Source organism: Acanthochromis polyacanthus, chromosome 2 (genome assembly GCF_021347895.1).
Source record: "Acanthochromis polyacanthus isolate Apoly-LR-REF ecotype Palm Island chromosome 2, KAUST_Apoly_ChrSc, whole genome shotgun sequence".
Classification (NCBI taxonomy): Eukaryota; Metazoa; Chordata; class Actinopteri; family Pomacentridae; genus Acanthochromis; species Acanthochromis polyacanthus.
The window spans coordinates 12,119,026-12,140,085 of NC_067114.1; the positions used below are offsets into that span (position 1 = coordinate 12,119,026).

Genomic DNA, 21,060 nt, shown 5'->3' on the forward strand with positions numbered 1-21,060 from the left:
CCACATACACGCACAAAACAAGAGTTGGGTAATCCCTCCTTCAATAATGACCCAGGGCTCTAAACAATAGCTCTCAATCAGCTGATCAATGTGTCCACATAATTCATGTGCAACTCACTGTCTTTGAAAGGGGAGGAGGAGGAGGATAAGCAAGCAGGCGGTAGAGAGATCAATGCCCTGTGTGGTGATAACGAGCCTGGGCCTATGCCCACAGGAGCCCCACACTGGCGTCCAGGGTCTCTCTCATTAAGAACATTTGGATAAGCATGGCTATACATACATAATGTGCACTTCTAATCATAGCCAGATAAACACATTTCTCCCCTTTTTAATGAGCTGGGTCCTGCTTTTGTGACACACAGCAATGACTCCAAAACAGGCAGGAAATGATGTCAATCCCCAAATAAGAAAAAAAAAAAGAGTAAAGCAAATTAACAGCAAGCTGTTGGCCTCCTCTTTCAGTAGCTAATTAACAGCTTAACCTCCTGGTGCTTTTATGAAAGCCATGCTGGGAGGAGCTTGGCAAAATTGCAGTACAATAAGTCTGCCTGCAGGAGGCGAGAGCAAGGTGGAGCCATGGGGGTACCCAAACAACTGTTACAGCCACTTGATGACATGTGTACTGGCAAGGTACCATCTGGAAGCTGAATGGGGCAAATCAGGACCTGCCCTGGCCCTTCTCTCCATTACCCAGCGTACTGTGTCAACAGAACAACCCTCCATTTTGGACAGCGGTGACAATAATTACTTGTACAGGGCTGGGGAACAACTTTTTTTTATTTATTTTTATTTAGGCAAAACAGGAAGCACACAGCAGGCTAAGTGTTCAGATTTTGAGCTGTTTTATGCCAACTCTTGTTCCAATATTAACTTGTGACATGAGGGAGGAAAAAAGTCTTTTGAGTGATAGTGCTGGTAAGAAAACTGATACAAAAAAAAGCAATAGTCTTTCTCTAAAACTGTGAATGTTACAATGAGATTTTCAGAAAAGAGAGAGAGAGAGAGAGAACCAGCAGGTCCGCTGAAGAAGCACACCTGCTTTCAGCACCTAAAGCCCTAATCTGACTTATTGAGAAGTTACTCCACCCAAGTCTGAGTATTCTTTGCAAGCAAAGATGACATTATCCAGAGGCTACTATTATTATTCTGAAAACCACTCCTTGTCTTCTGGCTATGGAGTTTGGCCTACAAGAAAGACTTAAAATCTGAATCACAACTAGTGTGACACGTCTTGCATTTGTGTGCGCATAAAACTTTTTGTAAATGATTCCTCCGAGTACTTAGTGTTTGTAATGGAAACCACAGGAATATGTGATTAAGTTGGGCTATGGACAGCTAACACTTTCATTAAAACAGAATTCTCTTGTACGTCTACAGTGTGAGTTGCATGTGATTTAGAGGAAAATCTGAGGAATTCGTGGAAGGCATGGCATAGTTTGTCTGAACAGAGCTACGTGGGTTGCTACTGTAATTGAGCGTGCATACTACGAGTAGATGACTGACTACCTAGATCTGGACTCGACTGCACTGTAGGTCACTGATGTGTCAGTGGGGTAAAGGCAGAGGCAGCACTTCACCCACACAGCTGACAAGAGTCTCCAACACCTCGCTGCCTCTCATTTGTCACATGCCGGCCAGACGACGGCAGCACGGCCTTGTGGAGCTGCTCTGAATGTGAGAACCAGAAAGCTTGTTAGGTGGAGACGACGGATGAAAAAGAAGTTTGGAGAGGGTGGAGGGGAATGAGCCCTGTGAGAGTAAGGGAGATGGTGAGTCACGGGACGAGGGGGGTGTTGGATTAAGATACGGGCAAACACCACTTGTAATGATTAATGCAGTCAGTGAGAATTAAATTCAGAGCAGGAACATTACCCAAACACAATTAGCCCTCGAGAACAAACATCACACTCTGCAGTGAATGCAGATACACTGCCATATCATTGTGAGGGAGCAGCCAACAGAAATCAAGGACTCCCGCAGTAAAACAGAACATGCCTGACGTGGTCATCAGGAGAGTCACTGTTACAATTAGTCATCCCATTCCCATTTTGTGGGCTACTGAGGCCCAGAAAAAGTCCTTAAATGCTCCAGTAGCTGCAGCAGTGACCAAAAACTGTTCTTACTGAGCTGCAGGTGCGCCCACATGCTTCATCTTAAGCCTATTGTCATCTGCTGATCTCCTATTCCACCTTTTCGTTGACGTAACGGCAGAGTGGAGACACAGAATCTAGTCTCCTCAGGCTTGTATTATCTCGCTTTCACCCCTGGCGTTCTCAGTTTGGTAGTGTAAATATTTCATTAACACATAATTGGTTGCAGCTTCAGGCTACGCAATAAGGCTGTGATAGCTGTAACACTGTATGTTTTCTGACTATCCTGTATCCCTTTTTATGTAAAATTCATAGAAATGTGTTTTGGGGAGTGGGTGTTTGAGATTTCATAAGGGGAAATGTTTAGTTGTTCATGCACTGCCCTCACACGAGCTCGCTAGAGACACCAGCTAATTAAGAACAGCGATGACGTGCTCCGCCAGTGTCAATATTTAACACAGTCTTATGCAGCTATCTTTATTAGCATCGCTGCACTGACAAAAGGAGCAATGTGGCCTTTGAGAGGTCCTCTTCTTAAAATGAAAATTAATGAGTGGGGTTGAGTGCAGGTGAATATAGCGAGTAGGTCTATATGTGGGCCTATTTGCATGGAACATGAAGCACCTCGTTGGAGTGAAACTGCTGTTGAGGGTTCTTAAAGCAATTCATACACCAAACACCCACCAGCTTCACCTGTCAACTTTTCAGTACCCAGTAACTAAAAAGCTGTATTTTTAATGAGTGAAACCCTGACTTTTCCTTTTTGGTATTGACTCTAAACTAGCCATAAAAAAACTTAGCATTTCAAGTGGTATGAACAATATCATTGCTTCCATAATTTGGGTTTTTAGAGCCAAAGAGTTTTTGTACAATTGAATAACAGCAAATACACTTTCTACTTTCCTGTTCAGCTGGAAGTCTTTAAACTGTTACCTTTTTGAATTAGAGCCATATCATTAAAACTGAGTCCCATAAAGAGCCAATTTTCATCAGACCCATCCTTGCCTTTGACCTATGCCCACAGGGAGGAAGTTCACTTGTTCTCAAAAATGGTGCTCTGTGCTGTGTCCCCTTTCCCCATGAGCATAGCCAACTCTATCATAATACATATGGCCTTGCTAACACAGATTTCTTTACAGGGTCACTGCTGGGCATGCTCATTAGCCAAAGGGGGAAAAAAACATAACTCCATTTTCCATAAAAAAAAGAAACAAAAGTGCTCATTGATCAGGATGATCAATTGAGGATCAATAATCTAAACCTTCATCATTCCCAGTGCAGCATAATTGCAGCTGAGATATAGTTGTCATCACTAAAAATCAAACACAGACCAGACTAATTGGAAGAGGCCTATTGCTTTGGTCATGCTGGCAAAAAGCTTTATAAGCCCCAGAAAGACTTGATGATGAACGGTCATTGGAGCTTCCCAAAATAACCTCTCATGCCATTAGCAAGTGTCATCATGGAGGTCATTGTGCTGGCTGCCCATTCGGGGACATCTAATACAGGGCGCAGTAAGCTACCACACAGGAGCCTTGTATCGCTTTTCCTCTAACATGTGCACAGAAGTTATAAGATCACATCAATCCCGATATTTATGGGACAAGTTGATTTTAATATAATGTTTTGCCAGAACGTCCTTATTAGACAATTTGTTGCTGACCTCTGTGTTAAGCAGTGGTCAGAGAAAAAAGAAGCAATTTTCCACTGCAGTAGCTGAGCACTGTAAAGATGCTTAGAGAGTGGGTTAAGCAAAGAGGCATGGCTGATATAATAGATATTTCACAGGCTGGCATCGCAGCCAAGCTGCCCTTACTTGCTACACCATATACACTGCTCAATCGTGCAAAAAATCTCAAACTATACTTCAAAGCCTACCACTTTTCCCCTTCCTGTTTATTGATTAGATAGAGCTCTTGTTCAGTAATTGTGCAGTAAATCAAGCATGGTGAGCACTAATCTCAACCCCGGGAGGAAAGTGTTAAAGGTAAAACCTGCTGAAAAGTGCATAATTATGGTGCTGTGTTCAGCCAGGAGAGAGGATATACTCCTCCCTCTCACATTTCTCACTCACTGCCTGCCTGCCTGCGCAACCAGAGGCAGCAGGGAGAGGGGTTGGCAGAAGAGCAACGGGAAGTGTATACAGTTTCTAACCACCTCTCACTCCCTCCCTTACTCTTTCAATCCTTCTCCCTCTCAGTGCATTCCCAACCAAAGCGCCGGGGGCGCCATGCTTGTAAAGAAACCACAGCCTTTTGAGTGCCTCTTGTATTTACAAACGGAGGCATGTTGGAATCAAAGGCATTACCACATGACATAACACATTAAACAGTTGGCGGATTGAGAATTTATATACTGAATAGATAGTGAGTGGGGTAAACAGGAGTAGCTCCCTTCTTGGATCAGCTCAGCTAGCTATACTTGGTATGAGAGCCAAACTTACCTAAACCAGAGTACAGTATAGGAGTCACCAGCTGCAGCTCCCTCTTTTCCTCTGCTTTGCCTTCCTTCTTAACACACAGCTCAGGCTATACTCCAGGTGGAGACAGCTATCACTTTCCCATCAACTTCCTGTTCCTCTCGTCTCTCCGCCCCCCTTTTCTCTCCACTCGCTCACTCCCAGCTGCACAACTTTTTTTTTCCCCTCTCTACCATTTTTGAAGTAATACAAAGCTGCATCTCTTTCCCCATCTTCTGAAATGCTCAACGCTGCAGTTAAGAGATTTTTTCTCTCCTCACACCACGTTCTCTTATCCTCCTCCCCCGACAGTTTCCCCATGTTGCTGTTCTGCCTAATCTCACCTCAGTTTTTATTTCACCCTCATCAGCAGGGATCTAAAAATAAATGATAAATGGAATATGATATTTTAAAGTCTTATCTCTTATCTGTTCTTACAGGGGAATAATAAGGTAGTTAATCCTGCAGATCCTACTCAAATTGATTAATCAGCACATGCGGACAATCAAATAAATGATTAATATTCCCCAGTCCTGTGGTCGGACAGTTACCCCTGAAACCATCAGTAATAATTCAGTAACCCTTCCCAGACCACAGGCTGCAGCTAGTCAGCCTCACTCAGCATCAGCCCTCTGATGTTCAGCAGGACTTTGAACTCCCTGCACAGAAACTCAGACACACCAGGGGTAAAACAATCTGCACACTCTCTCTATAGCCCTCCTACAATGCCTGCCTACCTGATCAGAAACACCCGCGATATACAATCTATATACAGATTTTAGGGAGATGCATGCTAACATATAGGATGAAGTGTGCGTCATCGAGCTGCTGTTAAAGATAGCAGCATACCCTCATATTACAGAAACAGATCTGGATCATATAGTTCCCCTGGTGACTATACAGACATGCTATGCCTACAAAGAAAACAAAACTTTCACAAAAGATTGCTACATAACACTCAAGGCAATTATAATAATATTCACGCAGACATACAGGAAACAAATCCCTTTAAGAATCCATGCACACCTGAAATAGGGTGTTACGTAAGCATTAGGTGAAGTGCAGAAAATAATGCCGCAGAGTTCCCACAGCTCGAGAACCAGATGTCTTCAGGCACTCACACACACACAGACAGACATAGAGACTGACTAACAGAGAGACAGGCTATTTAACAGCAACTCTCCCGGGCCTCACCACACTGAGCACACCCTGTCCTGCTGGTGGACAAAAGGGGGGGAATCTCCACTGAAAAAAAAAGCCTTCTTTTCTATCCCATTACCCATGCTATTCTTCCTCCCACAGAGGTCAGCGAACAGCCATCTTCGTGGCGCTCTTCTTCATCTGCCAGCTATAAGAGTTATTAATCAGGGAGAGGGTTAGAGGCAGAAGAGAACCCCCTTTGCTCCCTAACATTTGCACCAGGCCAAGGACTGAATGGTGGGGGGTAGGACGAGAGATATATGAGTGTATGATGGCGAGTGGAGGGAGGGTTGCCTGCCTCTGCCACTGCTTGAAAACAGAGTTCAGCAAAGTCTGTACTTTAGCCCTTACAAACATATACACACTGTATATACTGTATGTACACACAGTGCCCGAGTCCCACCCTAATCCCTCTTGTCTGCCTTACAGGAGACTCAGCATTTGCATTGCATCTGACCAGTCTGACCGCCTGAATCCGCACATGCAGCTGTCTACTGTGATGAAGTCTGCTTGACTATGACCAGGACACTGTGACTCCTCGCAGCACTGCTATGTTTTAATATGGCTGACTGGCATTACTACAGCCATTTAAAATCCATCTAAGAGGTCGACGACCTCAGAGGAGTTTAAACAGACCGAGATCAGGTTGAGTTTTAACTGTAACACATACTGATGGCTTCTCGCTGGTGGTTGAGAACCTCGGAGGGTAGCGCTGCAAGTACTTCACTCTCAACTGGGGGAAGTCTGAGCCCTAAAGTGTGAGTGGCCATTCAGTACTCTTGCCAATATACCTCGTGATATATAGCTTTGTCTTTAATAGGTACGAGCGTGGTGTGTAGAGCAGTGTCGTGAAAAAGCCTCGGTTTTATATATAAGCGTTACAGTTCACTTTGATCTCTTCTCTTGCTCCACTGTTTATAAATCAGCCACACAAATATTTATGAGCGGAACGAGGAAAATGGCTGGTCTGGTTTGTATCTCTGCCCTCCTTCCCTCCCCTCTCTCCCCCACTGCGTTCCCTCCCTCCCCCTGTGGCTGATGTGTGGATGAGGCCACCGCAGACGCAGAAGCGAGCATATAGGCCCCAGGCCACATCCATCATATCTGTTGTGTCTCTGGCCATTGTGTGGCCCCAGATAAGGCTGACCTAACCGAAAAGATGGCACATTTACTATAAATACGGGAGAAAACAATACGACAACAAAATATATCACTTATCACTGGTTTACCTTGTTTAAAATGATGTCTAACAGTTAAACTAGTACAGTGTGAGTGTGTCGTGTGCACAATCAAGGGCAAAACCACGGATGTCAATGTGTGTGGCGTGTGGACTCAGATGCATTTGTGCCTCTGACTAATGCATCACTAGTTCATCAGTAACAAAGTTCAATAAATTAATAGAGCCATGTTCAATACATGCTGCCCGTGCCTCCCTTTTAGCTCACCTATCTGTTTCTCCTACAACACACACAATGGGACAGGCCTCAAGCTTCTGGATCCATGCTTTAATTGCTCCCCCCAGCCCTGACCTCTGATCCAGATCGCTCTGATATACAGCATCTCTATTAAATTGGGAAGTAGGTAAATATTCTTCTAATGACCCGCAGTTCTAGCGACACCACTGAAAATGGAGGAAAAAAAAAATCAATCCTCTTCTTTCCTTTTTGCCCTTCACTGACTCTATTAGTTCCCTTTTTATCTGGGGGTTGACTCCAAAAACGTGGAGCGTCTGCTCTCATTTTGACGGGGCGATGGACTTCACCGAGATGCATTTCAGTAATGAGGAGATTACAAACCTATGGTCAGAGAGAAATATCTTTTGAACGGCATCTTAACTGTCCTTCAAGTAACACATTGGGTTTACTGATCCAATATAAAAGTCAGACAGCCTTTATCTAAACTGAACAGAATGTTGATCCTGCAATCTAGACTCCAGATAATTTAAAAGATAACGCAGTTTAAGCAGGAAAGAGACAAACCGGACCAAATGTTGCAGCCACGTGGTGCACAAAAAAAGAAAAAAACAAAACAGGGCTACGTGCATGTGTGCGTGTGTCCACTGTACAGTAAAAGCTGATGAACTGTATGTGTGTGTCTGTGGGCAGGGGTGGGTGGGTGAGTGAGGGTAGAGAGGGGGTGGTAGTGGTGGACTGGCTTGTCGATCGATGCAGTGATTGGCAGTTAATGGCTTTTCCTGTTCTGCCTTGGTAACCCTGGCCTGATGGCTGTTGCTTCTGATCAGAGATGGCAGATGGTGTTTGATTTTCGTATATAAACCTCTGACTTTGTGGAGATGGCTTCATCATGTTTAATGATTTAAAAGTTAAGTTGAACATTGGGAATACTCCAATGCTGGATCTCTCATTTAAAAAGCCCCAACCTCCCTTCCAGATGCAAAGATTGATCTCTCTTAACTACATGCACCACTCATGGTTAGTATTCTGCTACAAACCACTCAGTCCTTCAATGATAAATTATTAGAATTGAATTCACAACACAAATACTGTTCTCTATTTTATTTGGACCAGACATTTCAGCCTCAGGTCTCATTTTACAATATACATCCTCACAGGCTGCTCAGTTACAAACTCCCAATCTAGTCTGACGACTCCACGAATCAAAAAATCCCCAAAGATCAAAGATAACCCCAAATACCAAAAGGTCTATTACCAAATTATTTCATCCTGTTCACCCAACCAGTCGATAATGGCAGCATGGACTAGAAACTGAGCCTATGAAAAAGGAGAAAAGGTTGTAAATGGAGGAAAATTGAATGATAAGCTCCATTTGATGTGTAAGAGAAGATGGTAAGAGAGTGCAAAAAGCAGGTCCTGAAATCTCAGACATTTCACAGTAATTTCATGTTCTGAAGGGTTTGCCTTTATTTGGCTCCTCACTCAACCAGTTTCAAGCTAAAGTTTATGGTTTAAGTCTATTTAATATCCCACAGCTCCAGATATTTTGACATTTCATTTCCACATAAGTTCAAAAGGAGCTCATTGTGAAGAAAAAAATTAGGAGACGAAACTTTCTGAACTGTCTAGTAACAATACAGAGGCTTTGTATTTCTGGTAAATAGAGTACGGATTAAAAATATTAGAAAAGAGTGTGAGCGTGACGATGACGATGGTGATAACTGATATATGTGTGCACGACTGTGTGTTTGTGTGTGTGACAGTGAAGATATTTAGGTCACACTGGGACTTACAACTGCAAAATTAATACGCCCTCACTCCTGACACATCAACAAATAATAAAATACTTTGCTTTACAGAACTTATTAAGCTCCTCTCTCTCCCTCACGCCTTTCAGCATGCAAATTAATACACTGATCATTTGAATAATCATTTGCATTCCAGATCTCACAATTTCATGTCCAAACTTTCACGGCTCCCAGAGTTCTCCCTTGAACAGTAGCCACACGCACAGTCCTTATGGTTCAAAATAGTTTAACACAACTATCCCAACCCAACAAGCATACATTAAGGAAATTCCTATCTTCTGACAGAGATAGGCCATCTGAAGAAAGGGTCCAAGTTTGAATTATTCAGCCGGCCTTAATTTTAGAGATACTGCTGATTGATTGTGGTGACACTATAAAAAAAAGAAGAGTTTGTGGGCCTGGCAGTGAGGGATGATCTGAGAGCGAAGAGTCGAACAGTTCAGTGGTCGTGGAGACTTCCTCTGCTGTCTGCATCTCTGAAGAGATCTCAGAGGAAAGAGGCCTATGTAAATCAACACGAGACTGAAAAGGTCTTTATAAAACACAAATGTGTGAAACTGCTTATGTTGAACAAAAGCCTGGACTTCATTCCGCTGCTTTCATTAGCTTTGGCCAGTAAAAGAAAAGCGTCAGTGTGACCCTGAAGTTCGCCACATAAATGAAGCAGGGTGAGGTGAAGGTGAGTAAGGAAGAGACTTATGTTGGGGTGGGGCTTAAAGGCATGGTAGTTAAACTTTTTTTCCTTCTGACACCACTCTGTCTATTCTGGGGATCAGTTTGTCACGAAGGAATGCGAGGGCCATAAAGTATCCATGCCCTTGAGAAGCTGAAGAGCATTCTTGTCCCCAACTCTTAAAGCTGTCTCTGTCTCCTTCACTCATTATCACTTTCCCCAACCTACTACCCTGCTCTGTTATTCCACGAGTAAGTTTAAGGTAGAATACAGATGTAAAAGATCATATCTGTGGGGGTGAAAAGGGAACTTTTCCTGATATTCTTCATCTGAGAAACTACGTAATTGCCTTGGTTTCAAGACTATTCCTTTGTCCCCTTTCGTGCCTCCACCCCACACTCCCTATAGCTACCTCTTACATCACTACCTTGTAATTTCCCTATAATAATTTAAACAAGGGATTCGATTCTCTCTGCTACTTCTTTCGTTTTCATCCTTCCATTTTATCCATCTTTTGTATTCAGGAATAAAAGGCATAATGAGAAAACAAGGTGCAAAATGATCTTTTCCAGAGCCCCTAATAAAAACCGCATGACACCCTGGGCTGCACCGCTTAATTACAAAAGGATGAAATCTTTTCTTCTACATCTGGAGAAAACATTGTCTGCATAACACTGAGAGATTTACAGCTCCCAGTTCTAACCCTGGACTCCAGCACACAGCAATTAGGCAAAACATGGATGGGCAACCAGCGCCATGAAGTTTAGGAAGAGATGGCTATTCTCTCTTGGCACCGTAGAAGTGCCCCTGAGGTCCCACAATTTCAAATAAAAATTCTAGTCTCAGGAAACTAGGGGACGGTTAATTTTTACTCAAGCCGCGATAGTGGTCACAGAGAGGTGAGGCGGACTTTCCACTGCATAGCGCACTTCACGTCACATTTTGAGCTCCTTAAACCATCCAAAACAGACTGCTCTGAGGAGATCATGGTTACAGACATCAGCATCTCTCTGAATAATAACAAACTGCCAATGAAATCCAAGTGAGAAACTGCAAAAGTGCTCTAATCCAACATTTATCAATGCACTGTTAAATGTAAAAACCTTATGGGCAGATTTGTTAAGACAAAGCAAAAGCTTGGTGAAAACAAAAGCAGTGCATGCTCTGTTACTTAGGACCAATTTAAATGGCTGCAGTACTGTACTGTTTGCATCTGCGTTCAAAGAAACAACTGAGTCAACAGGTTGTACAGTCACACAAGCAGTTGTCAAATGCACTAAATGTTATAGAATTTACCTCAACCATAAATACATGCATAAAAAATACAACCTAAAATATTATATTTAGCTACACTAACATTCTCTTTGCCTCACAAGAAGAACGTTACCAGACACTGGGATTAAAACAACAGCCAGGGGCACATATCCATCTTTCTGTAAAATTTATCTGTCCCCTGACTCCACCCTGTAAGTCAAACCCAAACAGAATAGGGGTCCCTGTGTGCTCATCCTGGCACCTAAGACCTCCTCCCTTTTCCTCATCTGTCTCCTCACCCTACCTTACTTTCATGTACAGCTCCAGTGAACACCGACCTCAGAACTGAGTAGTTTTGCGGCCCTGACCACTCAGAGGCCATTAATCTGGTGGCTAAGCCACTGATGTATTGATGGCATAGAGCCGGTAAGCTTGCCTGCCTCACACTCTCCATCCCTTCAGCTTAGGAGCTATATAGATTCACAGGAGCCTCCATCTGCCCTCATCAGAGCAGCATTTACCTGCCAATTGCCACTGTTAGTCTTTCAGGTGCAGTGGCTATAGGCCATCAGATGTATTGACCAACTAGGCACAAAGCCTCAGGAGACGCTTCAATCAAGCCATGATAGCTGTTTGCTGTCTGTTTGCATGCACTCAAAATACATCTATTACAAGTATATGAGAAGGTAATGTTGGTTTCTGAATTGCAGGCAGCAACATTTATCTTATTGCACAAATCAGACATTATGTCAAGGTTCTTTGTACACAACAACTTTAAAAAAATAGCAAGAGTATTAGTACAACTGTTAATACTTCACAGAAATCTGCAGGCAACTGCAAATATTTTCTATTTTCACCTCTAAGCTTGATTACTGCAGAATACTGATTATTAACACATAACAAAACCTTTATCAGTCACTTTAATCTGGGTATTCACCACGACTTGGTTATTTTGAAATGACAGTCAGTCTACATGGCAACTCATTTTACTGCAGTTTGACTACCAAATACAAAATAGGTTCAGAAAAAACCTATAGACGCTGCTGATTACTTGGGATCATAAAGGGATGGTGGATGGATACTTCCTATCTGTCATCTTTGCAGTGAGAGTTTTGTGAGGGTGGTAAAAACACAGGACTATGAATGATGTTTCTGCAGTATCACCTTTACAAGACATAAGCAGAGCCAGTGTACAAAATTAGATGCAGTTGGTTCCTGGTATTTAGTTTTGGGAAGATGATAATGCTCTATTCTGCTACAATCACTTAAAAGTGAAGAACTGTATTATAATGTTTGTAATAATTACAAAACTTAAAGATAAATTTAAGCCTTTAAAAAGCTTTGTGTGTCTTCTTCATGTGGGAGCCCGACCTGTTGACTTATGAGAATCATCGTGAGAGAATAATATTGTTCTCTTTGGTGAACAGCAAAGAATTTCTAAGCCTGAAAGGAAGTTGTGAGAGGATGTGGGATGAAGACAGAAAATTTAGCGGAGGAAAATGTTTTCCAGCATGGTTGAATTAAAAATATTTAACCTTAAGGAGATCCCCTTTACCACCCACTGCTTCCCTACCCTCGTAGTTTTGCTTTGTGAATGTGAAAGTATTTATTTTTTTCATTTGGTAGAGACAATGTAGAAGGTAAGAGAACAGAGAAAAAACGCAATCCAGCATAGGGGGAACGATGTGTGACAATAATATTTTAAAAACTCATTTCTTGTCTGAAAATAAGGAGAATCTGGCAGAAGGTACAAACTGCATATCTACACCATACATCATTACCTGTGGTGACACAACCACCCACACAAAGTCGAGCTCATCTCTGCCTTGAACTCTGATGAACCAGGTCACAAAAACTGATTTACCCTTGCCTCCTTTTCCTTTCCTTCCTAAAACACCAACCTTGCCTTCCCGGTTGATCAACCTGGAGATAACTGGATCACCAGGTTCCTTGCACATTAGCAAGAAAAAAAGCCAAATAAAAACAAACCAAAAAAAAAAATCATTAACAAAATGACTGAGGATCTTCAGCTTCCAGCACTCGTGTAACACATCATCCCGATCCTTCCTCTAATCCTGCTTTGCCTCTGTGTCATGGAGCCCAGAGAATACATCTCTATCTGGACCACAGTCTCAGGGCAGAGGACCTCGTCTATAATGCGCTGGGCTCTTAACTCTGGAAAGTGCGGTAAATAGTCATTGAGAAAAGCTGGGAACTGAGAAAAGACCAGCCTCCCGTTCTGTCTCCCCTCTTTCGCTTTCATTCACTGTCACTTTGTAAGTCCCAGCAACACCCGCAGTAGGGCCTTTGCACGTACAATCAACACCACCAGCAGCAACAGCTGTGCCACGGGTCAAAGCCCGACCCTTTCCTTGGCCTTCTCAAGGGGTGGGAGGTAGAGAGTTGTGAAATTCTTGCACACTGCCAAACACTAAGCCCTACTAACCCCCCTTTCTTGCCTGACTCTTTCCAGTCTAGTCTGATTCTCTGTCGTATGCCACTCCTTCCTGTTCCACCCACCACTAGGCAATGGGGATGTGTGTCAGGTAGGATGCTGGAGTTCAGCACCTTGCAGGGTGAAAACCGACACGAGGGTAACCAGGGTTCTGGATCATAACAATGTCGACTGAGAAGGTGCTACAGGGGTTTGGACTGATACAGAATTTAAATACTTCTCTTCTCTATGAGCAATTAAAATGATACATTTCACGAGCCCTATGGCATTTCAGATTGCATGATTGCTCTGTGTGTGCGTGTGTGTGTGTGTGCGTGTGTGTGTGTCTGCCTGTCCATCTGTCTGTTTGTACGTGCATTCACACACTTGTGCATGTGAAAGGAGAAAATGGGCTGTCTCCCAGGATGTGCAGCGAGCGCTTTATTAGAGCGGTAGTACCAGTAAATCAGAGCTCAGCTCTTCCTGGAACTGCTGCAACCTTTCCCACTGAGCACTATTACTGAACAATCATAGGCTAGCCATGATAATTAGCAGAGTATCTATCCTTCCAACCCTCCTGTCGCCCCCCTCCTCCACCATCTCCCCTCTCTCCTGTCTGTCTCTCCATCCTCCTCCACCCCCCTCCTCCTCTCAGTGTCTGGTGTGTGAGTGGGTAAGACGAGGCGCCCACTAGACATCACTTTGTGGACATCACTTTTTGGACATCTCACATTACCTGCCATAATTTTTGTCTTGATGCTAGCCTGTGTGATAATTTGGACACATTTGTCTGCCCACAGAATAAGACCAAAAAGAAAATACCAAGCATATTTAAGGTAGTGAAACTAATAATAATGTGCAAAGTTTGAAAACTCATCTAGGCCACTACAATCAGTCATTCTGTGAGCTAGGAAGCACTAGGCCCAAGTCAAAATCAGGGGGACTTGATCCTCTGCATTATTCCAAAATATATTTCAGCCTTATTTGATTTAAAAACTGCAATATTTTTTTAGAGCTGGAATGCAGCCATAACTTATTGGTTTCATGGTTGTTCTCCAACTACATTCTAGTGTATAGTCCAAGAGGACTGGACTCAATCCTAGCAGTTTTGATCATTAATGGGGAGAGGTCATCATGGCTTGCATTCCTGAGTCTGAGAAGCCAGCAGTTCTGCTGAGTAGGATCATCAGTGAAACACCTTAATGCCTTTTCATGTTTCCACTAATACCTTCATTTACATTACAGCCTCTTTTCCTCTATGTTTCATTGTGATTATTTTCTCTCTGTAGAGTGTAGACATTTCTTTCCTCAGTGTTCACTTATTCTTTTGGATTGCACTGAGGGGTAAAATAAGAGCAGTAACTCTATCCAAGGTACAGGCATATTGTGTTCATTAATGGGCAGAATATACGATCAAAAGTCCTGCTCTTAAAGGTAAGAAGCAGACCGTGGATGTGACTGGGTGTGTAAGGCAGAGAGGGAGAGGTGAAAATTTTCTACAGTTGTGCCTGCTCAATAGAGCAGGACCAGCAAAGAAGAAGGGATGTCAGGACTTTCTTGGTTAAAGATTCCCCATCTGATAGTGACGGCACTTTCTCCCTGTCTTTCCATGGCCAAGCGGCATCTGGAGTGGATTTTGTGCTAGCAGACACCGAGGAACATGATTACATTCGGCTAACTGCGCTCTAAACTGATTATGCATGTGCCAAGCTAATGGACTACATTTGCAAGAGGAAAAATAACATCCAATCAATCTCAATTACCACCGATTGCACCGGCCCCCGAGACAAGGAAGGTAGCCAGCTAACCCCCCCATGCTCCTCCCCTTTCCCCAAGCCTTTGACTGGAAGCTGAGGCCTGTGGCTGGGCCTGGTAAGGCACCACCCATTCTGTCTGGACGGAGCAGCCGGGGCCTGATGCTGGATTAGTCTCAACCCTCCACACTCACATACAGCCGAGCCCTGAGGCCTACTGCTGGCGGTGTAAGTGCTATGTATAATATGCACATACAGTATTATGTAAATGGCCAACTATTATTTAGGTACATTCAAGACAAAATCAGTCCCAGGGGAGAGCTACATTTTCTAAAAACTTACTATACCAATCAACAGTGGGTTATCTGTGCTGCAGCTGAAGCCATCTGTTTGTGTTTAGGAGTGACCATTCGAGGAGCAGATGGGTGACCATCATGCTAACATTAGAGCCACACAAATCCCCATGTTCCATGGGAAAAAGAGAAGGCGAAAGTTAGTCTGAGAGCACAGAGGACTGCTGGCAGAACGCACAGCGCTCAGAATGAGTGTCTCTCAAGTGAGAACACAGTACACAGGGGAAGACAGCATCACCCCCCACTGTGTGGTGGTCTAGTGGTCAGGATGACTTGCTGGATCGTTCTGTGGTCTTTTGGAACATTCCAATACATGGGGTGGTGGGGGTGATATTTTTAGAAAGGCCTAATATGGGCCGCATACCACAGACTCTCAAATTATCCCATCCAGCTTAGCCCTCAGTTTAAACCTTCCTTTTTAATTCCAGTAATTACAGGCTCCAATTTATATGGAGCTGTGCACACAAAGGGCCTGTTTAATGCAAACCAGTTTGATTTGGGTGAAGTGTCCCAAGCATCTCCCACATCGCTCAGCCTGTTTATGCTGACTTGATGATTTATTTTCTCCCCAAAAAGGTTAAAAATGGTGCTATTTGCATCAGATTTCTTTGGGGAGGAATAAATGAATGGTGATTTTCCTTTTTTCGTCCATGCATAATATACCAAGTGGGGTTTACAGGCTTGTGGGGCACTGTGGGTTTCTGTCTGTCAGTATGTCTACCAGGACAGTAAATCCAGCACATTAAGAAAACTGTGACATTGTCAAGTGGGGAGCCAGTGCAGCCAAGATGCCTCACAACCATGTACTTGTTGTCCGCTAATCACCCTGGTGAGTCATAAATTATTGTAATAATTCTTGTCGACTTGTGAACATCTATGCTTTTGAGTAGTGTCTGGGATGAGAAGTGCTTATAAGGACCACAGTGTTCTCTGGTTGAGAGAGCAGGTAATTTCTGGACAAATGCGCACACTCTTAGTCAGAAGATCAATTGGTTTTAAGAAATATGGAGCCATCTTAAGAGGCTTAAGTCATAAAAAATGATCATGCCTGGATGTGTTGTACATATTTAATCCCCCACAGCCTGAACAGCAGTGTGACATACGTCTCTTCTCTCCTAAAAACTTGCAACCAAAAAGATACAGGGGAGAAAAGCACAGTTCTCGAATGCCTTTTGGGCTCACACTAGCGTGGAAGGCACAAAGATAATGTCAACCCTATCCTGCAAGACAAAACAAATTTCTCTCTTAAGGTGTGAAGGAGAGAGAGAAAATGCCAAAGACTGTCTATTTTGGTCTAATGTGAGACCGCTGTTAGAATTTGGGCCAGAAAGTCGAACAGCGAAGGCCAAGAGAGAAGAATGAAAGATTAGGAAGCACACACACTGACTTTACAAAGTCAGAGATTATGTTGCATATTTGCATTTGTACATATCTATAAATATCCAATGCATCTAAAAAAGTTCCTGTGTTCCTCTCAGTTGTCCGGTGCAAAGTATAGATTAGCAAACAAACACTTCTTGTGTCTCTTAGTCCTTTTTAATGGCTGCAGTGGGAGCCCTGCATCACACCTGCACCTTTCGCAAACACTGAAAGTTGATTTCTCGATTTTACTGCTATTTAGATACAAAGGCCTGTGGACAGGAACCATGTCTGCCATGCCAGTGGCTCTGAGGAACCATTCATACTGCTGGATGATTTTCAAATAGGTTAGATTTTTGAGGGGGTTTATTTTGACCACTTCACCTTAGTTTTTAAAGCAATTAAAAAACCAGGCTGGACGCAGCACATTTTTCACATTTTGCCACTTGATACCTCTCTTGCAAAAGACACAATCTAAAAAGCGTCCCGCAATAGATTTTTTAAAACAGATTTTTCTGTTTACTTTGTAAGTGTCACACACTGAATACTTGTCTGGACTAATTATAAATAAAGGCAACATCCACTACACAGTGCACCATGCAGTGCTCTGAGTTGGATTTGGTTGTGTGTGAAGTGTATGTTTACAGCAACCATGTGTTGTCAGCGTATGTACGTGTTTTTCAGTGTGTGCGCATGTGCAACTATGCCAGTTTGGGTTAAGCGCAGAGTGGCCGAAGCCGCAGACACACAGGATAGGTACCTAAGTGGAATCAGGCCTGTTAGATTTATGGCCATTTGTTCGGAGAGTGTTCATCCACTGGCTATTATGGAATGATTAGAGGAGAAGGTGAAGCTCCAAGTCCAGCAAAAATCAATACGGCTGTCGAGAACAATTCAGCCTTTCCCGCTCCGAGGAGTATTAGCACCAAACCTCTGTCTCCTAACACTTCTTCATTCGTCTCCAAGTGATTCAGCCCTAAGCCTCCAAACCAGCTTCACCTGCCATGTTCTTCACATGGCAGCAGTGTGGCTCTGCTCCTATATGACTACTGGGAAGGCATCGGTATGACAACAAAGCCATCATTCATGCCTGGGGAGAGCAGCTACTATAGTGGAGTAGTGGCCAGCACAAGAACATTTACTGTGTCTTGTGGAATACTATGAAGTTAGCAGGGATTAAAGAAATGTTGTGGCATTTTTGCCAAACTCATCTAACCTACAAGGTTCCTCATCAGAGACCATGAATGCTATCAAATACAACACAGACACGCTACTTTTCCTGGCCATATTATAGCACCTCAAATAGTGACACAGACAGCATTAGTGCGATTTTTGGTTGTAAAAGACACTTCCCCCTGTGGTATGTTTTCATTAATGATATGAACATTGCAATACACTGTCAAGATAATGCTGAGTAGTGCATGTGATAAAGGAACTTGAGGACCACTAACCTTGTACAGTTTGAGGCTAGCCTCGTGGCGAGAATTGACTGTGTGCATCCTCAGCTTCTCCAGGCTGTTGGTGTAGTAGTCACAAGCATTGCACTTCAGGTGCACTGGGTTGCCTATGGCCACACATTTCAGGCGCCACTCATTGCCTTTGCCCCCTTCTTTGATGTGGGCCACAAGCTGGTACTTCTGCACATGCTTGTCTGTTTTACAGTGCAGCTGGAAGTTGGCCTTGAGCTGAGTAGTGTAGTGGCACAACTTGCACTGATGAGAGTCCCCCACCACAGCGCGCCACTCCTCCTCTGGCAGGCTGCGTTCAGCTCCCATATGCATGCCAAGCACATCCAGGTTGTCAGTGGTAAAGCGATTGCACACGGCGCACTGAAACAGCTTGAGGGAGGGATCTGTGGTTTGCGATAGACTCTCTCCCAGGGTCATAAGTTCTTCGGACACCAACTGCCCGCCGCCCAGCCGCACGTCCATAGGGATTTCCCCACCTACTGGAGCATAGTGAAGACAAAGACAGACAAAAAGAAAGAGGAAAAGGGTAGAGGAAGGTATTTAGATAGCTGCATACATATATTCATCATTAACTTAGACATATTCAAAGTTCACAGGCTAAGCCATAGTTAAGTTTTCAAAGGTTACATTACTGCGTGGTAATTTAGGTAGCAACAGGCCTCTCACTCCGAATAACATCTGAAGTAAAGGTGCTGAACTTTAAAAACCCTGCTCTGTTCTTTTGGTTTGATATTGCATGGGAGAAAATGCTCAGGGTTGTATTTATAGGTCTGTAGCCATCCTTACTTTGAGCTGGGAAAGAACCAAGCCTGGACTTTTCCCCTGAGACAGAAACCTCTGCCAGAGAATGAACATACACATCTGCCTGTTTGGGCCGGTGCACTTTCATGCCCTCATGTCTGTAAATCAGCTCTAGAGGCCATGAGCGCCACAGAAAAAGCACGTTATTTTATAATTACTAAAGAACTAAGGAGTTCCCAACCACACATTACTGTAAATCAAACCCATTGCCCTTGTTCACAGAATAATATTTTTAAAAATTCACTTCTCTGCTTGCTTCTTCTCTTTCTTTCTTTCCAGATTGCCTCTAAATCAATACGGACACCTAACAGATTAAGTCTGCTTGGTACTGAGTATAAACGAGGGAGAGGGGGAAAAAAAAAAACACAGCAAGCACATATCCTATGACACCGACCATATAACTGATGTCTATACAGTCTGGGAAGGCTGACTTTAAAAATGAATGCTAAAAAATGAGGTAAGAGCCGGCGTTTTTGCCTTTACTTGCTGATCTTTAATCTTTCACTGCCCAGGACTGCGCATGCAGCCTTGACCCCACCTGGCTTTACACTAAATTAATTCCAGCAGGTCTTTTTTATTTATTGCTGCAGTATGCAGCCTGTTCTTGGACTTTTCTCCATTACCTGAGTTTTTATAGCCAGGAGAAGGAGACCTTTCAGAAGCCCCTTGAAATCACTCACAGACCAGCTCCCCCAGTCATGGCTGCTTATGCTCACTCATATAAAAACACATATACCAACTCACCACCCCAGCCCTGTCTTTTTCTGCACCTTACATCTCCCATTCTGCCTGGCACTCATGTTCTGATTTACCTTAAACCAGATTCAGCTCATTATTAAATTCTGATTTGGACTTGTTTGTCACATACGTTTTCTTATATTGAATGCATAATATTGTGAAGGAATATATGTCAACCAATCCATTTTTATACAACAATACATTGTTATTATGAGAGGATTCAGAGAGAAAATAAGAAAATCTGAAACTTTGCACATGACCTTTTTGCTTATTTTCTAATATACTGCTTCACAGTGTTTGGTAAACAACAAATTCCAGCACAAATACCTAAAAGTCACACCCCTCCACTCTCTTTAGCGGTCTTGCTCTTCATCTCATATACAGTAGGATTACAGTAGCTGAGTCTCTGGATTATCAAGAGGCTGAGATCATATGAGGTCAACATTTGCCACGTATCTCTTCAGCAATACATTAAAAAGTAAAAAAAAATTCACAGTGAGAGCCTTAAAGTGCACCTCTCACTTTAGTTGTTTGGTCTGAGATCTCCTTGTCATGATAGACTTTCTGAGGAGGTTTATGGATTCTTATACATGATACTGTGCAGTTAGCATCAGAGTGTTTGTGTACGATGGCTTTAACAGTTCCTTAAAGTGTGACCATGGATGGCATTGCAGCAGTTTATGGGCCTAGACATTGCCTCCCTTGTAATATGCTTATTACAACTCACCTCAGAGGAAAATGAACCAGATGGCAGAAGAGGGAAAAAGAATTAGTCACAGCAATCAATTCATGTCTGTGTCTTCGAACTGGTGACAGTTGGAGACAAGTCTGTACAAACTGTGTGGTTGTAACTGGTCTTCCAAACACTTTGCTATGCTGCTGAATTACCCTCGCTGAGCCCTCTAACCTCCCTTCTTTGACCAAGATAAAATTTATAGCTGCAATTACTGTGCTGGGAAAAAAGGGAGAACTTCAGTGGTGCAGTTCAGCTACAGTTTGGGAATAATGACAAAAAGGCTGGTTGCCTGTGCGAATGACAAGGAATGGAGAACACTGAAATTTGGCCCTCTAATTTAGCTTTCATTGGTATTTAAAAGTGAACTTCAAAATTCAGCTCCATTACAATAATTCCGTATCATTTAGTTGTCGTGTTAAAGGCTGCATGAAAAGAAAAATAAAATATCTTTGGATTTCAGTAAGACACACTTGCAGACATAAAATGTGTAAATGAAATTATTGGCAGACTGGCCTTGT

General features: G+C 43.1%; 1 protein-coding gene across 6 annotated transcripts in view; it reads right to left on the reverse strand.

The window, feature by feature from the left end:
* Nucleotides 1-21,060, reverse strand: part of zfhx3b (zinc finger homeobox 3b) — a 288,945-nt gene that overhangs the window by 64,820 nt on the left and 203,065 nt on the right. For 5 of the 6 annotated variants that reach the window (XM_051939585.1, XM_051939586.1, XM_051939597.1 and 2 more), the window contains one exon: nt 18,250-18,746. In XM_051939585.1, coding sequence (XP_051795545.1) covers nt 18,250-18,746 — 497 coding nt within the window. The remainder of the gene's footprint in view (nt 1-18,249; nt 18,747-21,060) is intronic. The other variant, XM_051939593.1, reaches the window with a different exon arrangement.